General features: G+C 39.2%; 2 protein-coding genes across 4 annotated transcripts; both read left to right on the top strand.

Moving 5' to 3' along the window:
- The first annotated feature begins 4,971 nt into the window (after positions 1-4,971).
- LOC129100161 (uncharacterized) lies at positions 4,972-13,882 on the top strand. 2 transcript variants are annotated; one of them, XM_054609718.1, is made up of 8 exons: positions 4,972-5,045; positions 6,230-6,544; positions 7,450-7,782; positions 7,960-8,079; positions 9,269-9,364; positions 9,873-9,910; positions 10,000-10,158; positions 12,321-13,882. In XM_054609718.1, exons 1-8 carry the CDS (start codon positions 5,006-5,008, stop codon positions 12,498-12,500), a joined length of 1,281 nt encoding a protein of 426 aa, XP_054465693.1. In that variant the 5' UTR covers positions 4,972-5,005; the 3' UTR covers positions 12,501-13,882. The 2 variants fall into 2 exon arrangements, with proteins under 2 accessions (XP_054465693.1, XP_054465692.1); XM_054609717.1 differs by having other exon boundaries at positions 4,976-5,045; positions 6,227-6,544.
- A 306-nt stretch (positions 13,883-14,188) lies between these two features.
- LOC129100217 (uncharacterized) lies at positions 14,189-21,084 on the top strand. Of its 2 annotated transcripts, none has more exons than XM_054609793.1 (7): positions 14,189-14,260; positions 15,175-15,270; positions 15,986-16,156; positions 16,472-16,573; positions 17,492-17,529; positions 17,623-17,772; positions 19,080-21,084. In XM_054609793.1, the coding sequence occupies exons 1-7, from the start codon at positions 14,224-14,226 to the stop codon at positions 19,254-19,256; spliced, it is 771 nt and encodes a 256-aa protein (XP_054465768.1). In that variant the 5' UTR covers positions 14,189-14,223; the 3' UTR covers positions 19,257-21,084. The 2 variants fall into 2 exon arrangements, with proteins under 2 accessions (XP_054465768.1, XP_054465767.1); XM_054609792.1 differs by having other exon boundaries at positions 15,175-15,504.
- Positions 21,085-21,333: the final 249 nt, after the last annotated feature.

The raw sequence follows: 21,333 nt of genomic DNA, 5'->3' as shown, positions 1-21,333 counted from the left end.
TCCTCACCTGTTTTCCACTATCTCACCAGCCCTCACAGTACTTATACCCCTAGCTGTTCACTGCACATTTACCAGATTCTCTCAGTTCTTTGTCAAAGACAAGTTCTCCAGCCATTGTTTGTTCCTAGTGATTTACCTCAGCTCATTTCTGGATTTTGTTTGTAGCCTACTTTTCCTTATTCTTTTATTCTCATTGGCTGTTATGGTCTGGTTCAGGTGTAGTGACGTTATCCAGATTTAAACTCCTAAATATCAAACATGTTGGGAGTGCGAACGGTTTGAGACTGGATCTGTAAACCCTCCACGTTACGGGATTATCTGGGCCGAACATCGTTTCCGACAAAGGTCCCAGACGGATTTCTTCTCCGTTTGTCAGAAGTGGTGAATCAGGGTTAAATCAGACCAAAACTCCTGTAGTCTGAGCTCATCTTAAAATGTACCAGTGCACTTGATGATCATTACAGATGTACCAAGACTATGGATCAATATGTTTCTGTAGTTCCAACAATTCTAGCAGAGTAAGACCTCTTCTTTCTAGTTGATCGTGTCACATCAAATTAAGGACTCACATTGTCCCAGTTCATCTCCATATTGTAGGAATGATTTGAGATTATAAACTCAATATTTCTGAAAAAGGGGCCTTCAGTTTTTGGATTAAGTAGCTCATGGCAGATTTAAGATCTTTATTTTATTAAATTCAGACTTAATTAAGGACGCAACTTATGGGGTGTCCATAGCACAGAAAAATGCAAATAGAGAGAAGGAAAGAAAAAAAGAATAAAATAAATCCACAAGAAACATTCCACAATGATTATACGTTTACATACAGGCTGGAAACCACATTCTGGATTTGAGCCAATGTTTGATTATGGGGACGGTTGTAGCGTAAATCCACAGAAAGATCTTAACTAATAAACTTATTTCAGGCACTGCGCTCACTACCAATAGGGCAATAAGTGGTTAGACTCTCAATTTACCATGTACGTGGGTAAACTCAATGTAAGTCTTGGGGTCAATCTTGAAACTCAAACCAGTTTAAGAACTATATAACGTTTGTAAAGTCTGAGCTTACAAGGTTTAATGACTCCACCTTTCTGATTTCACGAGCATCTACATTCTTGAGGGACACAGAGACACATCCAATTGTGAAAAAACAACTAAAAGAAACTTCATGCACAATAACATGTACCTTAATTGTTATGCTACTCCTAGTCTTAATAAGTCCTTGTGTTTATTTATATATATATATATATATATATATATATATATATATACATTCTGCAGCTGAGATAGCCCAGCTTTCAAATATGGGAGAATTAAATAGATTACGTTAAGTAATTAGTACCTGAAGAACCTGAAGAAGTGTCTTCCTTCACCTGGTTTCTAATTTGCTGCAACCATGATTGATAAATTTAAATCCTGCACACCAGATCTCTCCCTCCTGGCTCTGCCGGTTCTGCCTCTGGTTCTGGTCGACTACGGCCGTCCTGTGCCGTCTAATGCCCTCCAGTCCAACCTGTGATGCCCCAATGTGCTGAGGATTTATTCCAGACACTATTGAGAGAAAGAGACTAGAAAAAGGAAAGACTCTAACTTGCAAACCAGCAATTAGCATCCAACTGAAAGAGAGAGAGAGAGAGATGGAGATGGGAAAAATATGATTTTGTGTTATTGTGGTGATATAAAAGTAAGTTATGGTGCTGTTAGGTTGCTGCTAGACTGTCCGTTAATACAGCTACGTGCCCTCCTTGGACGAGCGGGAGAGAAACATTTTTTTGACAGTTTTTTAAAAGGCTAAATGCCAACAAATATGGTTTGAAGCTGAATATTTTGCTATATAAAAACTTGAATTTTGGAAATGATTACATCAGTCTTTTTTCAATAAACTTTGGCTTTAAGACTCAGCACAGACAATTACAGAGAAAAGGGCTGATAAGTAGAAGATAATGAATGGATGGATGTCAACGTTATGAATGAGGCTTCAAACTATTCGGTACAGCCCCAGTTATAAACATGTTTTTGATTGTGATATTAAATAAAATGATTAAGGGAACATGTTGCTATGATATAGTCACACAAAGCAAACAGGCTTTTAAAAGTAATGTTTAAATGTTTTAAATGACATATTCACACTCTGTCTCCTACTACTGCTCATATATCCAACAGTTGTATTATTATATAGAAATACTACGAAGGTTGTTCTGGTTAATTGGTGATAAGATAAGATAAGATAAGATAATCCTTTATTAGTCCCGCAGCGGGGAAATTTGCAGACTTACAACAGCGCAGAGTAAAGTGCACACAAGAGACATAGCAGAAGAAGACAAGCTAAAAAAAAATAAAAATAAAAAAATAAAAAATGAAAAATAAAAATAAAATAAAACAAGTATTATAAATGAGCAATAAAAAAAAAAAAAACAGTAGAAAAAACAACAATAACTGAAATACTATATTTACAGACAGAGAAAAAAACAACAACTATTTCAACTACTTTTAACTTTTTAACCATTATTGCACAGTGCAATGTGCAATGTATTGCACAGGTTTCTATTGTCATGTTATTATGTTATTATTGTCCTGTGGTCATGTGGTCTGCTGGGAGCAGAGCTGGTTGTGCAGCCTGACAGCAGCAGGAAGGAAGGACCTGCGGTACCTCTCCTTCACCACCGGGGGTGAATGAAGGACCTGCAGGGGTGAAGCAGCCGGTGGCTGAAGGAGCTGCACAGAGCTGCCAGGGTGTTCTGCATGGGGGGGAGGTGTTGTTCATCAGGGATGACAGCTTGGCCATCACCCTCCTGTCTCCCACCACCTCCACCGTATCCAGTGGACACCCCAGCACACTGCTGGCCTTCCTGACAAGCTTGTTGAGTCTCTTCTTGTCAGCTGCTGAGATGCTGCTGCTCCAGCAGACCACTGCATAAAAGATGGCTGATGCCACCACAGAGTTGAAAAAGGTCTTCAGGAGTGCTCCCTGCACTCCAAAAGACCTCAGTCTCCTCAGCAGATAGAGTCTGCTCTGACCCTTTTTATAGAGTGCCTTTGAATGATTAGTCCAGTCCAGTTTATTGTTCAAGTGAACACCCAGGTACTTATAAGATTGCACAATCTCAATGTCCTGTCCCTGGATGTTCACTGGTTCCGGAGGACAGTGCACGGAAGTCCACCACCAGCTCTTTGGTTTTACCAGAGTTGATCTGGAGGCGGTTCCGCCGGCACCATCCTGTGAAGTCCTGGTTCAGTTCTCTGTATTCCCTCTCATCGCCTGCGGAGATGAGATACAGTAAATCTAGACAAATGTTTTCCTCTTTGTTTCTGTCAATGTCCTTTGAGACTTGACATTGATAAAAAAGCATCAGTTCTTTTTATGTAATATAAATGTGTTACTGGTTGTATCTCTGTCTGGAGTGTTCACTCTCTTACTGCTGTTGAGTAACGAGTTTGTCTTTCACATCTAAAGAGTGTTCAATTTGATAATTTAATCATCACCCGTATGTACAAATCTTTGTTTGCGTTGATTGGAAGCTTGGCTGTGGGTGTTAATTAACAAGTGTAAAAAGTTAAGCCTTAGCTTCAAAAGTAACCCATTTAAAAAAGGGACTGTCGGGGCACACAAGAATAATCAAGTCCTGGGGAAACAATTTTCTTTCTTTTTTTTTTTCAGCCAATAGATCCTCCTAAATCCTACACAATGCATCTTTTAAGCACCTCATTTCTTTTTTTTTTTCCCAGACCTTGGCAGCTACAAACAGCGTACAAACAATGAATTAAATAAGGAGCTATCTAATCAAAGAAAAGTAACAAGAATTTAACCAGACAGAACAATGGGAGATTTACAGACTTTTATTAAAAACAATGTACAGTACACGTTCACATTTGAGCTAGCTAACATTAGACCAATGAGATTTACATTACAGTTACATTGAGTCAGATTCCTTTGGTTAATTCCAAGCAAGGATGATATAAAAGTGTCTGTTCTTCAGTGGCTTTTATTGTGAAGGATGTTACAGAAGTAGTGAGGCAGTGATGCGCTGCTGTTATGTTGCAGTCATATGGTTGTGAAGTCTATGGAACCCCAGAGATATTATTTTATTTATGTTCTATATTTCTATATTTTATTATTTTATAAAACTTGCACAATGAATGTATGAAGGCACACTATAGTGAGTCAGTAATGTAAAATGAATTTTGTATAACTTCAAAACAAGATTTGAACAAATGCAAACAAAACAGTTAAAATAGTACATTTTTGAATAACAAATATTTGATCACAAATAAAGTGAATTTGTTACACTGAGGTAGATTAAGAGTCTCTTTTACTTAAGTTGTTATTCACAATTGGATGTGTCTCTGTGTCCTAGCTCCTCCTCAGAAATGTACAACACTGAGAACAGTCTCTGGACAACGTTTATTAGTTAAGATTGTGTCATTGTTGTTATTATCACATTTCAGTTTCATCGTCTTTCTGTGGATGTCTGTTACAGTTGAAAAACTGATAATATAATATTCTATAATAATATAACACAGTGAAAGGAGCCATTCTACATTAGTACTTTTACTTTGATACTTTACATTTTGCTGATAATTCCTCTGCACTTTTACGTTAGGAATAGTTCACCAAAACAATATGATAGCATCTCAATGGTCCAAGAAAAAATGATTAACCATTCTTTGGCTCCTGAAAACAAATAGACTTAAATAATTCAATAATGGACAATATATCCCAATAAGAGATATCATTATGTACGGTGTAGACATGCTGAAGACCATACTGGTTTATCACAACTATATGACAATACGTTCCCTTGCAGTGAGTGTTAAGGACAGTGTAAAGTCATAAATAAATACACAGGTAACCTCAGACCCTGCAGTAGAAATACAGACTGATGAAGAGGGAGGAGAGTAGAGTTGTGTTTGGAGGAGGGACTCATCCATTTAAAGAAGAGAGCAGTTCCTGTTTGTCAGAGAAGAAGGAAGAGAGGCGGTGGTGAACCATCAGAGTCTCATCATGAAAGTCCGTCACACTTTGATCGTCTTCTTCTTCCTCTGTGAGTATTAACTTTGTATTTCTATCACTCTTTATTCTCTCTTCTTCAAATGTTTATCTGAAGTTAATACGACACTTCACTTGATTTATCTAAGTCAGACTGCTGAAGCCTCACATGAGCTCAGAATATATTTTCATGCTCTTTGTGTCCAGTGTGGAAAGAAGAACAAAAACTATTTCAATGTGATTATGAGCGTGTGAGTATTGTTTTAGGACAGACTTGAAAAAATTCTAATTAAAGTACTTTATAAATAAACAGTACATCAGGAAGGAAAATGAACGGCACAAACTCACTTATCATCAGTTAAGAGCATTTAGAAAATAATAATAAATGGGCGTTGAGACTTCCCACAGCCCAAGATTAAATATCTCAATAGCTTGTTTTATTCAACGTGTACAAACCCCAGATATTCAGTTAAATATCAGACATATGACATAAAAAGTGTTGAATCCTGACATTCTACAAGCTGGAACCAGCACATGTTTAAAGAATCACTAAAACGATTATTTGATTATCAAAGTAGTTCTGTTTATTAATAGTTGTAGCTCTACTTTTATCAAATGTAACAAAATGCCTTCTTGTTTCCTTTTGTTGTATTTTTACAGTAACAGAGTTTGTGTGACCCTGACTGTTGGTAGAGATGTTGTAACTTCCCCAAATTCAGAATATCCGCTGTATGTGGTATAAAACATATCTCTCCTCCTACAGACAAATAGGAACCTGAAAATAACCAGCCAAAACAAAGCAAACAGCATTTTGAAACAGTGGTGTGGTAATAACATGTAGATGTTGAAAGTCAAGCAGCCGTTGTTGTTTGTGCTCTCTACCTCACTGTGTAAAGTCTTTAAAATGAATAAAGATGGAGTGTGCAGAACATGGACTAAAGAGTGCAAATGTTCACAGAATGAGAAAAAACAAGAGTTCATAATAATGATTTGCATTAATGTAACCCATTAAGTAGGACATGGACACTTTATGTTAATGTAACATGTAGCATGGCTAGAAGAAGAACAAAGATGTCAAAGTCTCCAATCTTCAGTCACAGACCTAACTGGTTGAACTGGGCAGCTCCCAGTGTGACTCTGTGGATCTTTGTTAACGTGAAGCAGGAAATATCGTGATCAGACTACAGCATCTTACAGGAAGTACATACAGTAACTAATGATTGTTCATCTTTTCAGCAGATCTGCAGGATGGAAACAACGGTCTGGTCAAAGCCCAAGTCTATTCAGGAGCTGAAGGAGGAGATGTCAGAGTTAAATGTCCGTCTTCTTCGTTTGGAAGCAGGAAGATCTTCTGTAAGGAACCGTGTGAACAAGAAGACATTCTCATTGAAAGAAAGAAATTCAAAGATCAGAAAGGCAGATACAGCATTAAATGGATGAGGGGAAGTAGAGATGTTTATGCGACCATCAAACAGCTGACCAAGTCTGACTCAGGACTGTACAGGTGTGTTTCTAGATCTTCATCACAGCGGATTGAAGTCATCGTTGTAGATGGTGAGTTTCTACTTAAAGTCATTTAAATGTTCTTTCTTGTCTGAAGAAGACCTTAACATTAATACTGATTCAATTAGTCACATTTTGACAGGTCTGCTGTTAAGTATAACTGATCAAACTGATCCATAGTATAAGTGGACTACACACAAAACCACTTATTGTTTTGATTTCATATCAGTGGCAGAAGCTGATAGATATAAGTGTGTCATTGTGGATGCTTTGAACGGTATTTTCTAGACTTTTTCCTGTAGAGGTGTTACAGTTTCAACAGGGTGTGCTTCTGAAGAGAACGTTTTCATCGACAGGTAGTAGACTATTTACTAGTTGTATTACTAATAGTGTTCACCTGCCAACACAACGTATTACAATCAGGAGAGACTTCATTAGAATGGACAATCATTTATTACACATGCATAAGAAATGAATAGTGCAAAGTCTTTGGGGATTGGACTCCATCCTGAAGTATAACAGAGGGGCAGTGATGCTGAGGTCAGACAGTCATAATCCCCCTGATGTCCAGACACTGGTGGTGGTGGTGATGTAGGGAGTCGCTGCATCTGATGATGAATGAGGAGTATGACTGTGATGCTGACTGGAGGTGACGGGGTGGAGGAGGGTCACATCTGATCGTGCTGCAATGACAACTGACAGCAGCAGAGAGGAGAACAGTTTAAAGTTTGACAGCAACAATGTGATTGGCTAAAGGAACCTCTGTAGAATCTGGTTGGTTAACTTTAAGTGAAGGTGGAGTCACGTGGAGAGAGAGACTGAGATTATGAATGAAAAGGAGTGTGAAGAGAGTCTTCCTGACTGAACTTCATTTATATTAATATATGTAACAGTGTAACTGTGAATCATCATCTTAACTACAGATAGTAACTATTGATTGTTCATCTTGTCTACAGCTCTGCTGGATGGAGATCCTTCTGAAGAAAAAACCCTCTATTCAAGAACTGGAGGAAATGTCTTAGTTGAATGTTTCTTTGATACCTCTAGATCCAGAACATACTTCTGTAAGGGAGAATGTAAAGATGAAGACATTCTTGTAGAAACAACTGATTTCACAGCTCAGAGAGACAGATACAGCATCAGATATGTACCAGGAGATCCATCAGGAGTATTTCTGTATGTGGGCATCAAACAGCTGACCATGTCTGACTCTGGACGGTACCGGTGTGGTCTGGACAGGCGTCTGTTTACAGATCCTTACCATGAGTTTAAGATCGTTGTCACAGATGGTGAGTTTCTACTACAGAATGAAAATGTTTGTTCATGTCTCTGGAGGTCTGAAGAGAGTTTTCACTGACAGCAGCTGATGTTTTAAATTCCATCAGTGTGAACGCTGATAAATGCTCATTTAAAACAGTTCAGCTGACACACAAGAGAATCTCATCTCTCTCATATTTCATCATCAGTCCCATCAGCCTCCACAGCAACAACGACTCAGAGTTTAAACTCCACTTCAGGAAGCTCCAGACCTTCATCAGATTCCCCTATAACCATCGAGCAGTCTGAGATGGCGACGAAAACTAGAGGTACATCCACACACTGTATGTGATAGATGAAGCTTTAAGTATTGCACTGAAAATGTCACCATATCCGTCCAACGTATCGTGGCATGTTTTGTAATATCAGCAAATATCGTATCCTTGTCCAAAGAATCATTGTAATATTGTATCATGATGAAACTTGTGATTTATCACCAGGTGATTGATTGGCGGTCTGGCCGGTGTGTATTGGCTCTCATGTGTTTGTGTAACATTAAAAACCTGACCTGTGCATCACTTCTTCACAGGCTTTGAGTGTTAACATATCAGAATTGGCATACATAAATTACATTTGGACTTAAAAAAAAAGTTATTTTTTTAGCTTCTAGCTGCTGGCTCAGCTGTCTCCATGTTGAGAGCCGTGTGGAGACAATCCCTCATTCATAAATAAGCTCTGAATTCTTAATTTAGAACTTTTTTAGAGTTAAATAATTCGGTTAAGATAATTAAACATGTGGGGAGCCAAGATAGCTTCCTGTGGTGCCACGTGTACAGAGTCTGAGTCCTTACTGCAGGGGCCCGGGTTCAAACCCAACCTGTGGCCCTTTTGCTGAATGCCATCCCCTCTGTTCTCTCCCCTTATTTAGTCTCTCTGTCCAATCAAACAAAGGTAAAAATGGCCAACACGATAATCTTTAAAAACTAATAATAATAATTTGATATGCTGCAAATAGCTTTTCATGTTTATTTATAATTCATTCAGGCTACTGATTATGTTTATCTTGAAAAACCTGCTTTATTTTTTTCCCATCGATCAATCGATTAAAGAGTAGGTAGAATTTCTAAACCTAGATTTTCTTTGGTTGACTACAGCTCTAGTTGACACAGTTGGTCACAGTAAGTTCTAATGATCTAAGGTACCAATGATCTATGCTTCAGCTGTTCTGTCCTGTGATTTTAATGGACACCTGCCGGCCAATCAGAAATGTTTAGTTTCGATAAAAACGGTATAATGCTGGTAAAGTATGTCCAACCCAACTCAAACTCTACATCACAAGGCCTGACGATGATTCTCTATGTATTTATAATCCTGTGTGTTCACATGTATAATATACACATTATATGTGTATGTTATGTATACTTTATGTATAGTTACCTGCGAGTCCAGTACATTAACACAACATTAATGTCAGTAAATGCAGAGTAAAACAAAGTTGTTCTTCTCAAACTGTTACAGATGTGCTGCTGTATGTGGGTCTGGCTCTGGTCGTCATGGTGATGTTATCACTGTCTGTGCTGTTGTTCTGCAGGAAGCAGACTTCTAAACACAAAGGTGAGGCAACAGGAAGCTCAAACACAGAGCCAGGCGGCCAATCACACCACTGTAACTTCCCATTTCTCACAGAAAAAAGAAGTACAAGTTAATATCTTGTGCAAGATATTAACTTGCACAAAATGCCGTCTGTTTATGTGTCAGGTCGGGTTCACACGGGTAATGGAAGACTTTCTATTCACACTGACCAATATGTGGAATAAGAACGTAACTTAAAAAGCACAATCAAGAACAGCAGTGACAGACTATTTCTGATGAATATGGTGGATGGATTTTGTAATTTCATAATGTGGGAGGAGAGGGAATCTGAGGAACTGAAGCTCAGGGAGAACAAGAGGGAGAGAGAGTGTGGGATGCATATTTTATCATTTATCAAAAAGAGATCATTTATATTGTTTATAGCAGATTATCGCGAGCTGGGTTCTGGCGTAATGTCTCCATTTGACCGAGCCAGATGTTTCATCAGTGTTGTGTCATTTTTCTAAATGTTCTGTTGTGTGTTTTGCAGAACCTCCTTTGGAAACACAGTATGCTGATGTAACAGAGGTGAGTCTGAGGAAACAGAGAGCATCTATAAACTGATATTAAGATGAACGAGCTGATATTAATACAAACCAAACTGTCCTCTCCTAAAGACCAACCGAGTGTACGAGGACATCAGAGAGGACGGACAGAGCCGCTCTCCTCCTGTGGAAATGTCTTCAGTTTACTCTTACGCCAAATATACCGAACCAAACGGAGCTGAAATCAACGACGACTACAGCCTCATCACTGCAGCTAATTCACAAAATACAGTGAGTAAACAATAGTGATATGATTTTATCTTTGGGCTCAGAAAGCTGTCTCTTCAGTCACAGACAGAGACAATAGACCTGGAAAGTTTTGTTGACATCTCTAGGTGACTTTATTTCTCATTTTAACTTTTTAAATGGCTGTTTGGGGTTTTTCATTGATTATTTTGGACAATGTCTGCATATGACTGGAATATCTTTAAGTCTAAATATGAAAATAAGCCTAACCAAAGGAAAGTGCATGATGGTGTTTCTGTTTTTTTATGCTGGAGCGAAAACAGGGATGTTAAATATTCGTTTAGCAGACGCTTTTATCCAAAGCGACTTACAGGAAGTGTATTCAACATAGGTATTCAAGAGAACTACTAGTCACCAGAAGTCATAAGTGCATCTCCTTTCTTACACAAGCATCTTAAAGCATAAACCAGAGCAAAAGTATAGTGCAGAGGCAAATTACTACGAAAACAATAATTGCAACAGACTAATACGAATACAATAAGTGCTACAAACTACTACGAATAGGATAAGTGCAGTAAACTAATACGAATGCAATAAGTGCTACGAGGAAGGCTCAGGGTAGTACTTCATGAAGAGGTGAGGTTAAAGATGGGCAGTGACTCTGCTGTCCTGAGGTCAGTGGGGAGTTCATTCCACCACTGAGGGGCCAGGACAGAAAAAAGCTGTGACCGGGTGGATCGGCCGCAGGGACCTCTGAGCGACGGGCAGCACCAATCGTCCCGAGGCAGCCGAAGTGGTCGGGGGTGAGGGCTTGACCAAGGCCTGGAGATGCTGTTCCTTTCACTGCCCTGTAGGCTAGCACCAGAGTCTGTAACTGGATGCTCTTACAGGGAGCCAGTGTAGAGAACGGAGAAGGGAAGTTGTGTGGGAGAACTTGGGGCGATTGAACACCAGACGTGCTGCAGCTTTCTGGACAAGCTCCAGAGGTCTGATGGCCGACGCCGGGGCTCCGGCAAGTAGTGAGTTGCAGTAGTCCAGGCGGGAGATGACCAGAGCCTGGATGAGCACCTGCACCGTCTCCTCAGTGAGGAAGGGGTGAATCCTCCTGATGTTGTAGAGGAGGAATCTGCAGGAGCGTGTGACCGATGCAATGTTTGCTGAGAGCGACAGTTGGTCGTCCAGGGTCACACCCAGATTCCTCACAGTCCGAGTTGGCGTCACCACGGCATCATCAATGGTGATGGACAGGTTTCGGTGCGGGCAACCCTTCCCCCGGGAGGAACAGTAGCTCGGTTTTGTCCAGGTTGAGCTTCAGGTGGTGTGTCGCCATCCACTTCGAGATGTCAGCCAAGCACGCAGCAATGCGTGCCTCCACTTGGGTGTCACCGGGGGGAAGTCATGCGAGCGAATAACAGAACCCAGAGATGTTGTGTAGAGCGAGAAGAGAAGGGGGCCCAGAACTGAACCTTGTGGAACCCCCGTAGTCAGCATGCGTGGTTCCGACACGGCCCCCCTCCAGGTCACCTGGTAGGATCGGCCTGTCAGGTAGGATGCAAACAGGGAGAGTGCAGAGCCTGAGACGCCCATCCCCTCGAGGGTGGAGAGGAGGATCTGGTGGTTCACCGTGTCAAACGCCGCTGACAGGTCCAGGAGAATCAGGACAGAGGAGAGAGAGTTTGCTTTCGCGGCGTGAAGCGACTCTGTCACCGCAAGGAGGGCCGTCTCTGACGAGTGACCCACCTTGAACCCGGACTGGTGGGGGTCCAAGAGGTTGTTCTGGTGGAGGTAGGAAGACAGTTGTTTAGAGATAGAAAGGGTAGAAGAGAAACCGGTCTGAAGTTCTTGACATCAGAGGGGTCAAGTGATGGTTTTTTCAGAAGGGGGGTGACTCTGGCAGTCTTGAAAGCCGAGGGGGAAAGCATCCCGAGACGAGAGATGTGTTGATGAGGTGGGTGAGGAAAGGAGGAGTTCAGTGGCAATAGACTGATGAAGAGGGGAGGGGATCGGGTCAAGGGAGCACGTGGTGGGGCGGTTAGATGTAACAAGGTCGAGGACCTCGTTAGGGGAGAGGGGAGCAAGATAGGGTAAGATGTTGTGTGGAGAGGGGAGGAGGGAATTTTTCTACATGCCACCTTTTGAAAAGTGATTCATCATAGTATCTATTAAGCTGAAAAAAACAAACTTTGGTTCTTTGTTTCTTTCTCCAGGCTGAAGACGTCTCCAGTGGACTCACCTACTCTGAGGTGAATTTTTCAAAGCAGTCCGTTGGCTCGTCCAGCAGCTCCGTCCGTGGTGACGATAATGTCGTCTACTCGGTTCCTCGGGTAGAAACGCTCCACGAGGAAGATGATCCGTACTCTACTGTTAGTGCAGAGCTGCAGGGATGACGTATTATTGTAGTCCAACTGGAAGTTAGCATCTCTGGATCCCCTCCACAAAAAGCCAATGGGATTCTTCTATTAGAGTTTGGATTAAAGCAGAAAATAAACTCTGTGGCAGACAAACGTTTATGATACTTAAAAGTTATGTTGAGCGGGAGGATCTTCACAAATGAACAGAACGTTTATGATATTTCAAGTGTCAAGGAAAAAGCTAACGTAAGGCTATAAAGGAACTCCACCACGATCACATGACTTCACGTCTCCTCCACTAAGCTAAAGGAGGACTAGTGTTCTAGTGAGGTCTTCAGCTTTTGTTAACCACAGATATCAGTTCGGACATCTAACCAAAAACACACGAAGAGAACTCATCAACTTTGAGCCGAGGGAACCAGAAGTGTTAAATATTGACTCACTTCCTCATGTGGGACTCATTCCTGCAGCTCTCTATCAGCTCCACTTTGATGTTCTCAGTCGATGACAGAAAGCTGGTTTGATTTAAGTAACTGTGTAAATAATCTGAAACATTTTCACGTAAACTTGTGTCCTCAGTTACAAAACCAAAAATGTGCTGCCTCAACAATCTGCTTTTTTTACAGCTACTTTTTCTATTTCTGTCTAGTTTTCAGCTCCTTTTATTATCAGTCATTATATACGTTATCACAGTGGGTTATTTTGTTTAAGACAAATATTAAATGTTTAAGTTAGTTTCATCACAGTAAGTTATTGTTTAGGGATGCACTGATAGAGATATCAATCATAGCAGGGCTGATCTATTTCATTCAGTTCTATGTTTATATTCTATTTATACATTATATTCGGGAACTTTCATTTCTTTGTAAGTTTTTCGTGATTTGTTTCTGCGTTAAACAGGTTTACGCTTTTAATTAATTTAAAAAACATTTTTTACCAAGTTGCTGTTGAACGATTTATTATTTAAATAATAGAAAACAAATCTGTGAATTTATATCCAATTATTTATTAATTTAAATAAGTAAGTTATTTTGGTAAGAAATTGTTTTGGTAAAGTTAAATTAAGCAAATGAATTTGCACTTTTTATCATTTGGCAATTTAACGAGATATAAAATGATACAAAAATAGAAAAGAATAAGTAGGAAATGCTATTTTTCTGTGTGATGTGATCAGACCCAGTTCTTGTTAAAAGCTGGAATAAAAGATGCTCCGAGTGATATAAAGCTATGTAGATCATATACATTAAAATATGTAGTTCTCATAGATGTGTATGAATCGGACTGTTTAACCTGTTTGTATTGTGGACATTGTTTATATTTGTGATTTGCACCATATTGATGTCTTTATTTTTTAATAGTTTTTTATATTTGCACCTTTTCCTACTTTATACTAAAACAGTTTCTCTCTGGATAAATAAAGTTTTATCTTATGGATCATATTCTGGAGTCTCCTTTTAGAAGATTTCTGTCAAATATGTACTATTGGTAAATGGTTAATATTTACAATATCTGAAAAAGAGAGCAATGATAGACGAGGTGTTTTCACAGTGTAGACATCCTGTAGTTTATCACAGCGACATGACAGCAACCAGTAGAGTTTAAATGTGAAACCATGCATGATTCAGGTGGAGGTGATGGAGAGAGGAGGAGAGTAGCTGTGTGTTGAGTTTGGAGGAGGGACTCCATCATTTAGAGAAGTCAGAAGTTCCTGGTTTGAAGTAAAAAGAGAGTCAGCGGCAAAAACCATCAGAGCCTCATCATGAACGTCTGTCACATTCTGATCTGCTTCGTTCTCAGTGAGTACATTCACTTTCTTTGTGAATCTTCCTTTATTCTCTTTATGTATTCACCGTTGATCAGTGTGAGACGGCACCAGTGTGTTCTCTCACATCAGTCCTGTGCTATTTGTATCCGTCCTTCACTGACTGCTCTTGTTTCTGTGGTTAAACGTAGTGATCAATTATAACTGTGCACACATTATTTTCCTCATGAATCTGGAACAGGTGCAAACCAGAGCTTCATGTCTTAAAGCTGCATTCTCTCTAGTGTCCATCAGGGGGCGACTCCTCTGGTTGTATAGAAGTCTATGAGAAAATGACTCTACTTCTCTCTTGATTTATTCCCTCAGTAAAGCCAATCAGTGAGCTCTATAAAGTTTTTTCGTTTTGACAGACATACAAGTGACTGTTTACACATGTAACCTTTGAGAAAGCTTCCTGTTTGACTGAATGTGTAAACGGGAAGTTCAGTCACTTCTCTTTTCTAGAGAAAAGAGTGAAACCTTGAAGATGGTGTTGAAATCAACAGCAACAAGTACAGCATTTTAAAGCCTAGAAACTGACCTGCTGTTCTGCAGTATTTAATATTGATCAATTTTACATAATACTTCACCAAAAATGTTATTTTTCATATTTTATAGTGACCTGTTATTGACGATGTTGTTACTATTAGTTATGCTATGCCATGTGTTTTATATCTCTGTTATGTTTTGGTTAAAGATGATTTTCCATAAAACTCGAATGTTATTCGTTGTGCTTGACTTGTGTTTAGTGATTGTTGAATCAGTACTTTTTACAATATTGACAGATCAAACCACTGTCCGACTGTTATTGAACTGGGCAGCTGGCACTGTAAATGTGAATGAGGATTCTATTGTATCTTAGAGGACATTCAGACACTAACTATTGTTTATTGATTATCTTTTTAACAGCGCTGCAGGGTGGAAACACTCTGCAGGATGGAATCCTGAAAGTACCTGAAGGAGGAAATATTACACGTGGATGCTCCTTTACTTTCTCCGGAGACAGTATGTTCTTTTGCAAGGAAGACTGTAAAAAAGGCCTTCTCATCAAAACGACCTCTGCCAAGGCTGAAAAAGACAGATACAGCATTGAACATAGTCAAAAAGGCATTGTATTTTCTCAAACTGTGTATGTGAGCATCAGACAGCTGACCAGGTCTGACTCAGGACTGTACGTCTGTGGTCTGATAAGAAAAGGGTTTCCAGATTCAGAAGAGTCGTTTGAGATCATTGTTGAAAGTGAGTTTCTACTGAAATAACTGCTGATGTGTTAAGACACCAAATATATGTTATCTAACTATTTGCAGTAAAATACCATAACTGTTAAAATGTATAATCGCTCACTTAAAACAGAGGCAGTGTTTCCTATACACTTATTTATTCATGGCAGCTCACCACAATGTCAACAACATTGGCAGCCACACATTGATTCTATTTTTTTTTTTTTTACAATAAGAAAATAACTGTAATATTTAATGTGACAGAACATTGCGTTATGTTATTTGATCAGAGAAAGTGCTTTAATACAGATATAAAACAAAACATTCAATGCACCTATGTTGATTTGGGACTTTCTAAACAATGACCTGGTCCCACGTCTGAAATTAAATCTTTATAATCAAAAGCTGTGACACTTTACTTTAAGTCTTATTTATTATTATTAGAAATGTAATACCACAGAAAAATGTACTTCTCTTATCTTTTTGTTGTGTCTCTGCAGCTCCAAACACTTCAAAACCAAACTGGACTCTCCGCCCTTCCACATCATCAGCAACAACTCACAGTTTAAGCTCAAGTTCAGGAAGTTTCAAATCTTCATCAGCTTCCCCTGAAACCACCACCCAGTCTGTGCAGCAGCTGGAGAGGACGGCAGCACCACCTGCACCTTCAGGTACACTTTACAGTTTCAGTGTTCCCCTGAATGCCTCACGCATCACTGTGAGATTCTGAAGAGAGATGAAGATGAAAACTGATTCAGTGAAATGTCAAGGGAAACTGATTCTGTGCAGGAAACAACATAATCACAAATGTTAACATTGTTAGGACTTACTGCACATGTGAAAAAAGAGGAATAAGAACCAGAAGCTATTATACCTTAAAATGAAATAAATGATAATAATATAAATAACAATGAATGCACTATATACGCTGCATTAGTGTTTGCACTGAGCAGCTTATGTTTTCCTCATTGATCAACCTACAACAGGGAAGCTGCTGCTGTATGTGGGTCTGATTCTGGCCGTCATCATCCTCCTTCTGTCACTGGCTGTGCTGTTCTTCTTCTGCAGGCGGACGAGTGAACCCAAAGGTAACACACAGGAACATTTCACAGACCACATTCTGACTCGTGACAGGGAAAGCACAGGTGTAAATAATGAAATGAATAAAGGCCGGATTCCATTTAGCTGTGATTTCAGGTTCCTGGTGTCGTGAATTTATTATTATTTATTCCCGCCTCTTTCGGTCCTCACTTAGTTTGATTGCTATGTCAAAAGTACATTTTTGTCTTCATTTGTTTCGGGTTTTTTTGGTGTTCATCACTAATGGCATGAAGCAGAATACATTCATCAACATCTGAAGAGGAAGCGTGGGGATTAAGAGCAGCGGACTTTAAAACGATCACCGACCACGGCCGACCGACCAGCCAAAGGAGAGCGAGGAGAGCCAAATGATGCTAAGCTAACCCAGCTAGGACCTGAGGCTACTCCACTACCCAGCATGCTCCTGGCTGTCAGAAAGCAGCAGGAGGTCGGTGACTGTTGAGTCCACATCTTCACAGAGACCTGGATCCATCGATCATCCAGGATCAAGCTGCTCTTGACGGGCGGGCAGCAGGACAAAGAGCTGGACTCTGTGTTTACATCATGATGCCTGGTGCTCAAACACAGTCAGAGTTGATGGAAAATGTTTTCCTCATGTTGACTTTTTATTGTGAAGATGTCGGCCATATTATCTGCCCAGAGATTACTTTTGTTTTTAGTTTACATTCTTCCTTCGTCCTGTTATTCTCGTGTTACAAATGGACTGCGACTTCATTTGGTCGTGCATCCTTGTGTTGAGTTATGACTATAATTGATCCTTGAATCCTTATTTATAACATGAGCCAGAACCCAAGTCCCGCCCACATGCCAGAGCAAAGCGGACCGTTTGGTGGTCTGTTTCTATGCATTACATAAAATAAAAGATACAGTATGTATCTAATGTTTTTGACCTGCATGTCTTTCAGAACTTCATGTGGAAACAGAGTACGCTTCTGTTTCAGGGGTGAGTTTAAGGAAATTGGAGACATCTGAGCATCATAAGTGTTTGTGAATGGAGCTGATATTAATACAAACCAAACTTCATCTTCTCCTAAAGGCCAACCGAGAGGACATCAGAGAGGACGGACAGAGCCGCTCTCCTCCTGTGGAAATGTCTTCAGTTTACTCTTACGCCAAATATACCGAACCAAACAGAGCTGAAAGCGACGACTGCAGCCTCATCACTGCAGCTACATCTCAACACAAAGTAAGGACAAACTCCCAGATACACCACGCCAGTTAGAACAATGAACTTTTTACTTGTTTGGTTTGGATTCAGGCTTTTCGTTTGTGGCCTGAAGCGCAAGTGAAAAGTTGCCTCACTTTACAGCAGAGGAAACGTTGTTTCTGCAGAGGCTGATTACAGGAAGGAGCGACGACATGTTCTCACAAAATGTATTTATAAAAACTAGCAGCTTGTCAGTTTGTCTTTGCAAGTTACACAGAGAAGTCAGCAGAGTTGGAAACGTGGAGTTTTAAAGAGCAACTTAATGTTAAGCCCTGCTACTCTGTATTAGCATGTTTTATAATATAGATACTCTGTGTATAAACCTTTTGTTTTTTAGCTAGATCCGAAGGAAATTTGTGTTCCAAATTTTGAATATAGATCACAACAGAGGAATAGCACAAAAAAAAGCAATAGAATAAATATATGAACGTTTATGAACAATAGAATGTTCATCATGAGGACAAGAAAGAAAGAAACCTTGTGCTTCTTAGAATCAGGAACAGGCCGGTTGGTGATAGTCTCCCAAACCACAAACTTCCGTTATTTTGGTCCTCTGTCCTCAAACGGCTTGATGTTTAAATGTGACCAGTGAGAGGGAAGAAAGGTATTATTGTTATTAGATATTTATTTCAATTCTAATCTCAAAGTGATTTGGAGGAAAAAAACCTGTCAACAGTTTACACAAAGCAGCAAACACACTGCAGTCACATTAAGGGAAGTGTACGTAGACGACGTGACGTCACTCAGTGGTGTGTGGACATTTTGAAGCCTCATGTTTGGCGTTTTGGCAGTCGCCATCTTGGTTTTCTGCAACCAGTGAACAGGAAGTGACCATATATGGACTGAGGAGGAGCGACGTAGAGACGCCGTATACGTCTCTGGTGTGGACCTGTCAATCAGTGTGTAGCCCCGCCCTAAAGCATCCCCTGCTTTATGGTCTGTTTGACTCTAAATGGAGCATCATTTACTAAATGAACATCATGCTGTATTGAAGAAGACTTGAAACTAGAGATTGAGACCATAAACTCATGTTTACAATGTTTACTGAGGGAATAAATCAAGAGAGAAGTAGAGTCATTTTCTCATAGACTTCTATACAACCAGAGGAGTCGCCCCCTGGTGGACAGCAGAGAGAATGCAGCTTTAAGACACTTATGCATTGGCTTCACTTTTTAGAACCGGAGGGTTGATGTCTGATATACAGTTAGGTCGTCATGATGTAACGTCTTCTCTGAGGCCTTTGTAGATTATGTATATAACTTTGTTGTAATGTTTTCTTCTTCCAGGCTGCAGACGACTTGAAAGAACTCACCTACTCTCAGGTGGATTTTCAAGGCGTTCACTCCGCCTCACTCAACGGCGCCCTCACCAATGATGTCACCTACTCCATGCTTCAGGTGGAAGCGAGCTCTGAAGACGCTTCACCGCCGCTGTACTCTGCTCTCACTTTACCTCAGCAGTAACACACGTTTCCTCTCTCAGCATGACATTAGTTCATTTTAATGCTATCTATTTTATATAATTCAAAAAGGGATAAAATGAAATAAAATACATCAAGTATAGAACAGAAACACAGATGGAGTACAGTAATGAAAAAAATGTGGAGTAACATTCACACAAGAAAAGAGAAGTTCTGGCTCTACTTTTAATAAATCTTAACTTATGTCTGTTAAAGTTATTCAAGTAAATAATGTTTGTTTAAGTCGGGGTTCAAAATTCCATATTAGTCAGGATAATCCATAGAACTGTCTCCATTTCAGTTAAAGCATTTTAAAAATGTGTTAATATTTTATATTTCCCTGAATGAGTGCTGTTTAAGGATGTTTATAAATCTTTCAAACACATAAAACTATTAAAAGAATTGGTCACATAATCAACATCTACCAAGAACAATTAAAATGAACAACTACCCAAAACATGTTTGCTGTTAATTTAACCAAAATAATTCAGAGATAACACAAAAGATTACACAAAATAACAATAAATAATTAATAAAAATATTTTAAAAAATACTTTTGGTTTTATTCAGACTAATGCTGGTTAAATATTGTATTTGGTTTGTTACAAATGTGAAATAAATATCTATTATTGATAAGCATGAGATCAAAGGCCTGTAAAACTTCAGTCCCTGATCTTTTAATCCTTTATCCTTTCAGTATTTGTCAATATGAAATATTGTGTAGAAATAGGTTTTAGTGTTAAGAGTCCTTCAGACATGAACATTTCTCTGCAGTTAAGAAAGTAAATTTGGTAAAATAACTACCAGAATAGAAGTAAATTAATATTTGTAATAAAGTTAATTTGACATGAACCAAACCGTCCATTTACACATCTTTTATCTTTTACAAAATATTTGAATACACACTTTTCAGCCACTAACCAGAGTGTAGTTTTTAAACACAATTAATATGAACACAGATTGTCTTCATGACTTTGTGTTCAGTGTAGAAGTTTAGTTGAAGCACGTTGATGTTACCAGCAGATGGCAGTAGGCACCGTGACAACTCATTTTACTCTCAGGAAATAAATGTGCTTTTCATCATCAGGTCTAATTGTTGTTGCTACTCCAGTTATTATTTCATACATACCATTTCATTTTGTTTGTTGTAGTTCAGGTCATTTGGCTTTATGTTGGGGATGCTTTTCTCTTCTTTATTATTAATGTGTAACAGTTTAGCATTTTACCTGGATATGAACTCCAGTGTTTCCCACAAGACTTTGAGATGACTATGGTCTGTGGACATTTTAAAGTTAAATGCATCAATCTGGTGAATTTAAGAACAAAATGAAGAAGATATATCTTTTAAGAATGTTGTGTTTTTGTTTCAGCAGCTGTGAAATGTAACTAAGTGCTGTACTTCAATACAATTTTAAATACTTGTTCTTTATTCGAGTATTTCCATTTTATGTAACTTTTAACTTCTTGTCCAGTTCATCTGTGACGACCCGCATGGACCCTTTTTATTTTCACTTTTATTTTGTATTCTCTTGCCCCATCTTTCCCAGGTTGCTTCACTTCCTGGCATTGTTTAGTTTCCCTCCAGTTTTGTTCCTCACCTGTTTTCCACTATCTCACCAGCCCTTCACTGCACATTTACCAGATTCTCTCAGTTCTTTACACAAGTCCATTGTTTGTTTTTTGTCCTAGTATTTGACCTCAGCTCATTTCTGGATTTTGTTTGTAGCCGACTTCTTTGTATTTCCTTATTCTTAACAAGCTGTTTTGTATTTTTGGACGGGCCTTTCTGTATGTAGCGCGACTATTCATCTGACTGACTGTTTTGTCTTTTGTGACTCAAGTTCTCAATAAACTTTTGGATTTTTGTACTTCACTTTGTTCTTTGTGATCTCTGCTATTGAGTCTTTTTTTCTGATCAACACAACATCTCAGAAGACATCTACAGAAATACAGTCTTTAGAATAAACTTCTGTCTTCACAGCAAACTTAGGTTGGTTTAGACAACAAAACTATTTAGCCTTGGATAAAGATCATGGTTTGGATTAAAATAACTTTGACGCGTCGTCACTGAAGTACGCAAG

The sequence above is a fragment of the Anoplopoma fimbria genome, chromosome 12 (genome assembly GCF_027596085.1).
Source record: "Anoplopoma fimbria isolate UVic2021 breed Golden Eagle Sablefish chromosome 12, Afim_UVic_2022, whole genome shotgun sequence".
Lineage (NCBI taxonomy): Eukaryota > Metazoa > Chordata > Actinopteri > Perciformes > Anoplopomatidae > Anoplopoma > Anoplopoma fimbria.
Note: the sequence above shows the minus strand (reverse complement) of the source record. Positions and strands in the feature narration are given on the sequence as shown.

Bases quoted from the DNA above. Each gene is read 5' to 3' on its own strand.
- LOC129100161 (XM_054609717.1), top strand. From the start codon at position 5,006: ATGAAAGTCCGTCACACTTTGATCGTCTTCTTCTTCCTCT. The intron at 8,080-9,268 runs GTACATCCACAC...AAACTGTTACAG, and splicing joins GATGGCGACGAAAACTAGAG to ATGTGCTGCTGTATGTGGGT. The intron at 10,159-12,320 runs GTGAGTAAACAA...TTCTTTCTCCAG, and splicing joins CAGCTAATTCACAAAATACA to GCTGAAGACGTCTCCAGTGG.
- LOC129100217 (XM_054609792.1), top strand. From the start codon at position 14,224: ATGAACGTCTGTCACATTCTGATCTGCTTCGTTCTCA. The intron at 14,261-15,174 runs GTGAGTACATTC...TCTTTTTAACAG, and splicing joins TCTGATCTGCTTCGTTCTCA to CGCTGCAGGGTGGAAACACT. The intron at 17,773-19,079 runs GTAAGGACAAAC...TTCTTCTTCCAG, and splicing joins CAGCTACATCTCAACACAAA to GCTGCAGACGACTTGAAAGA.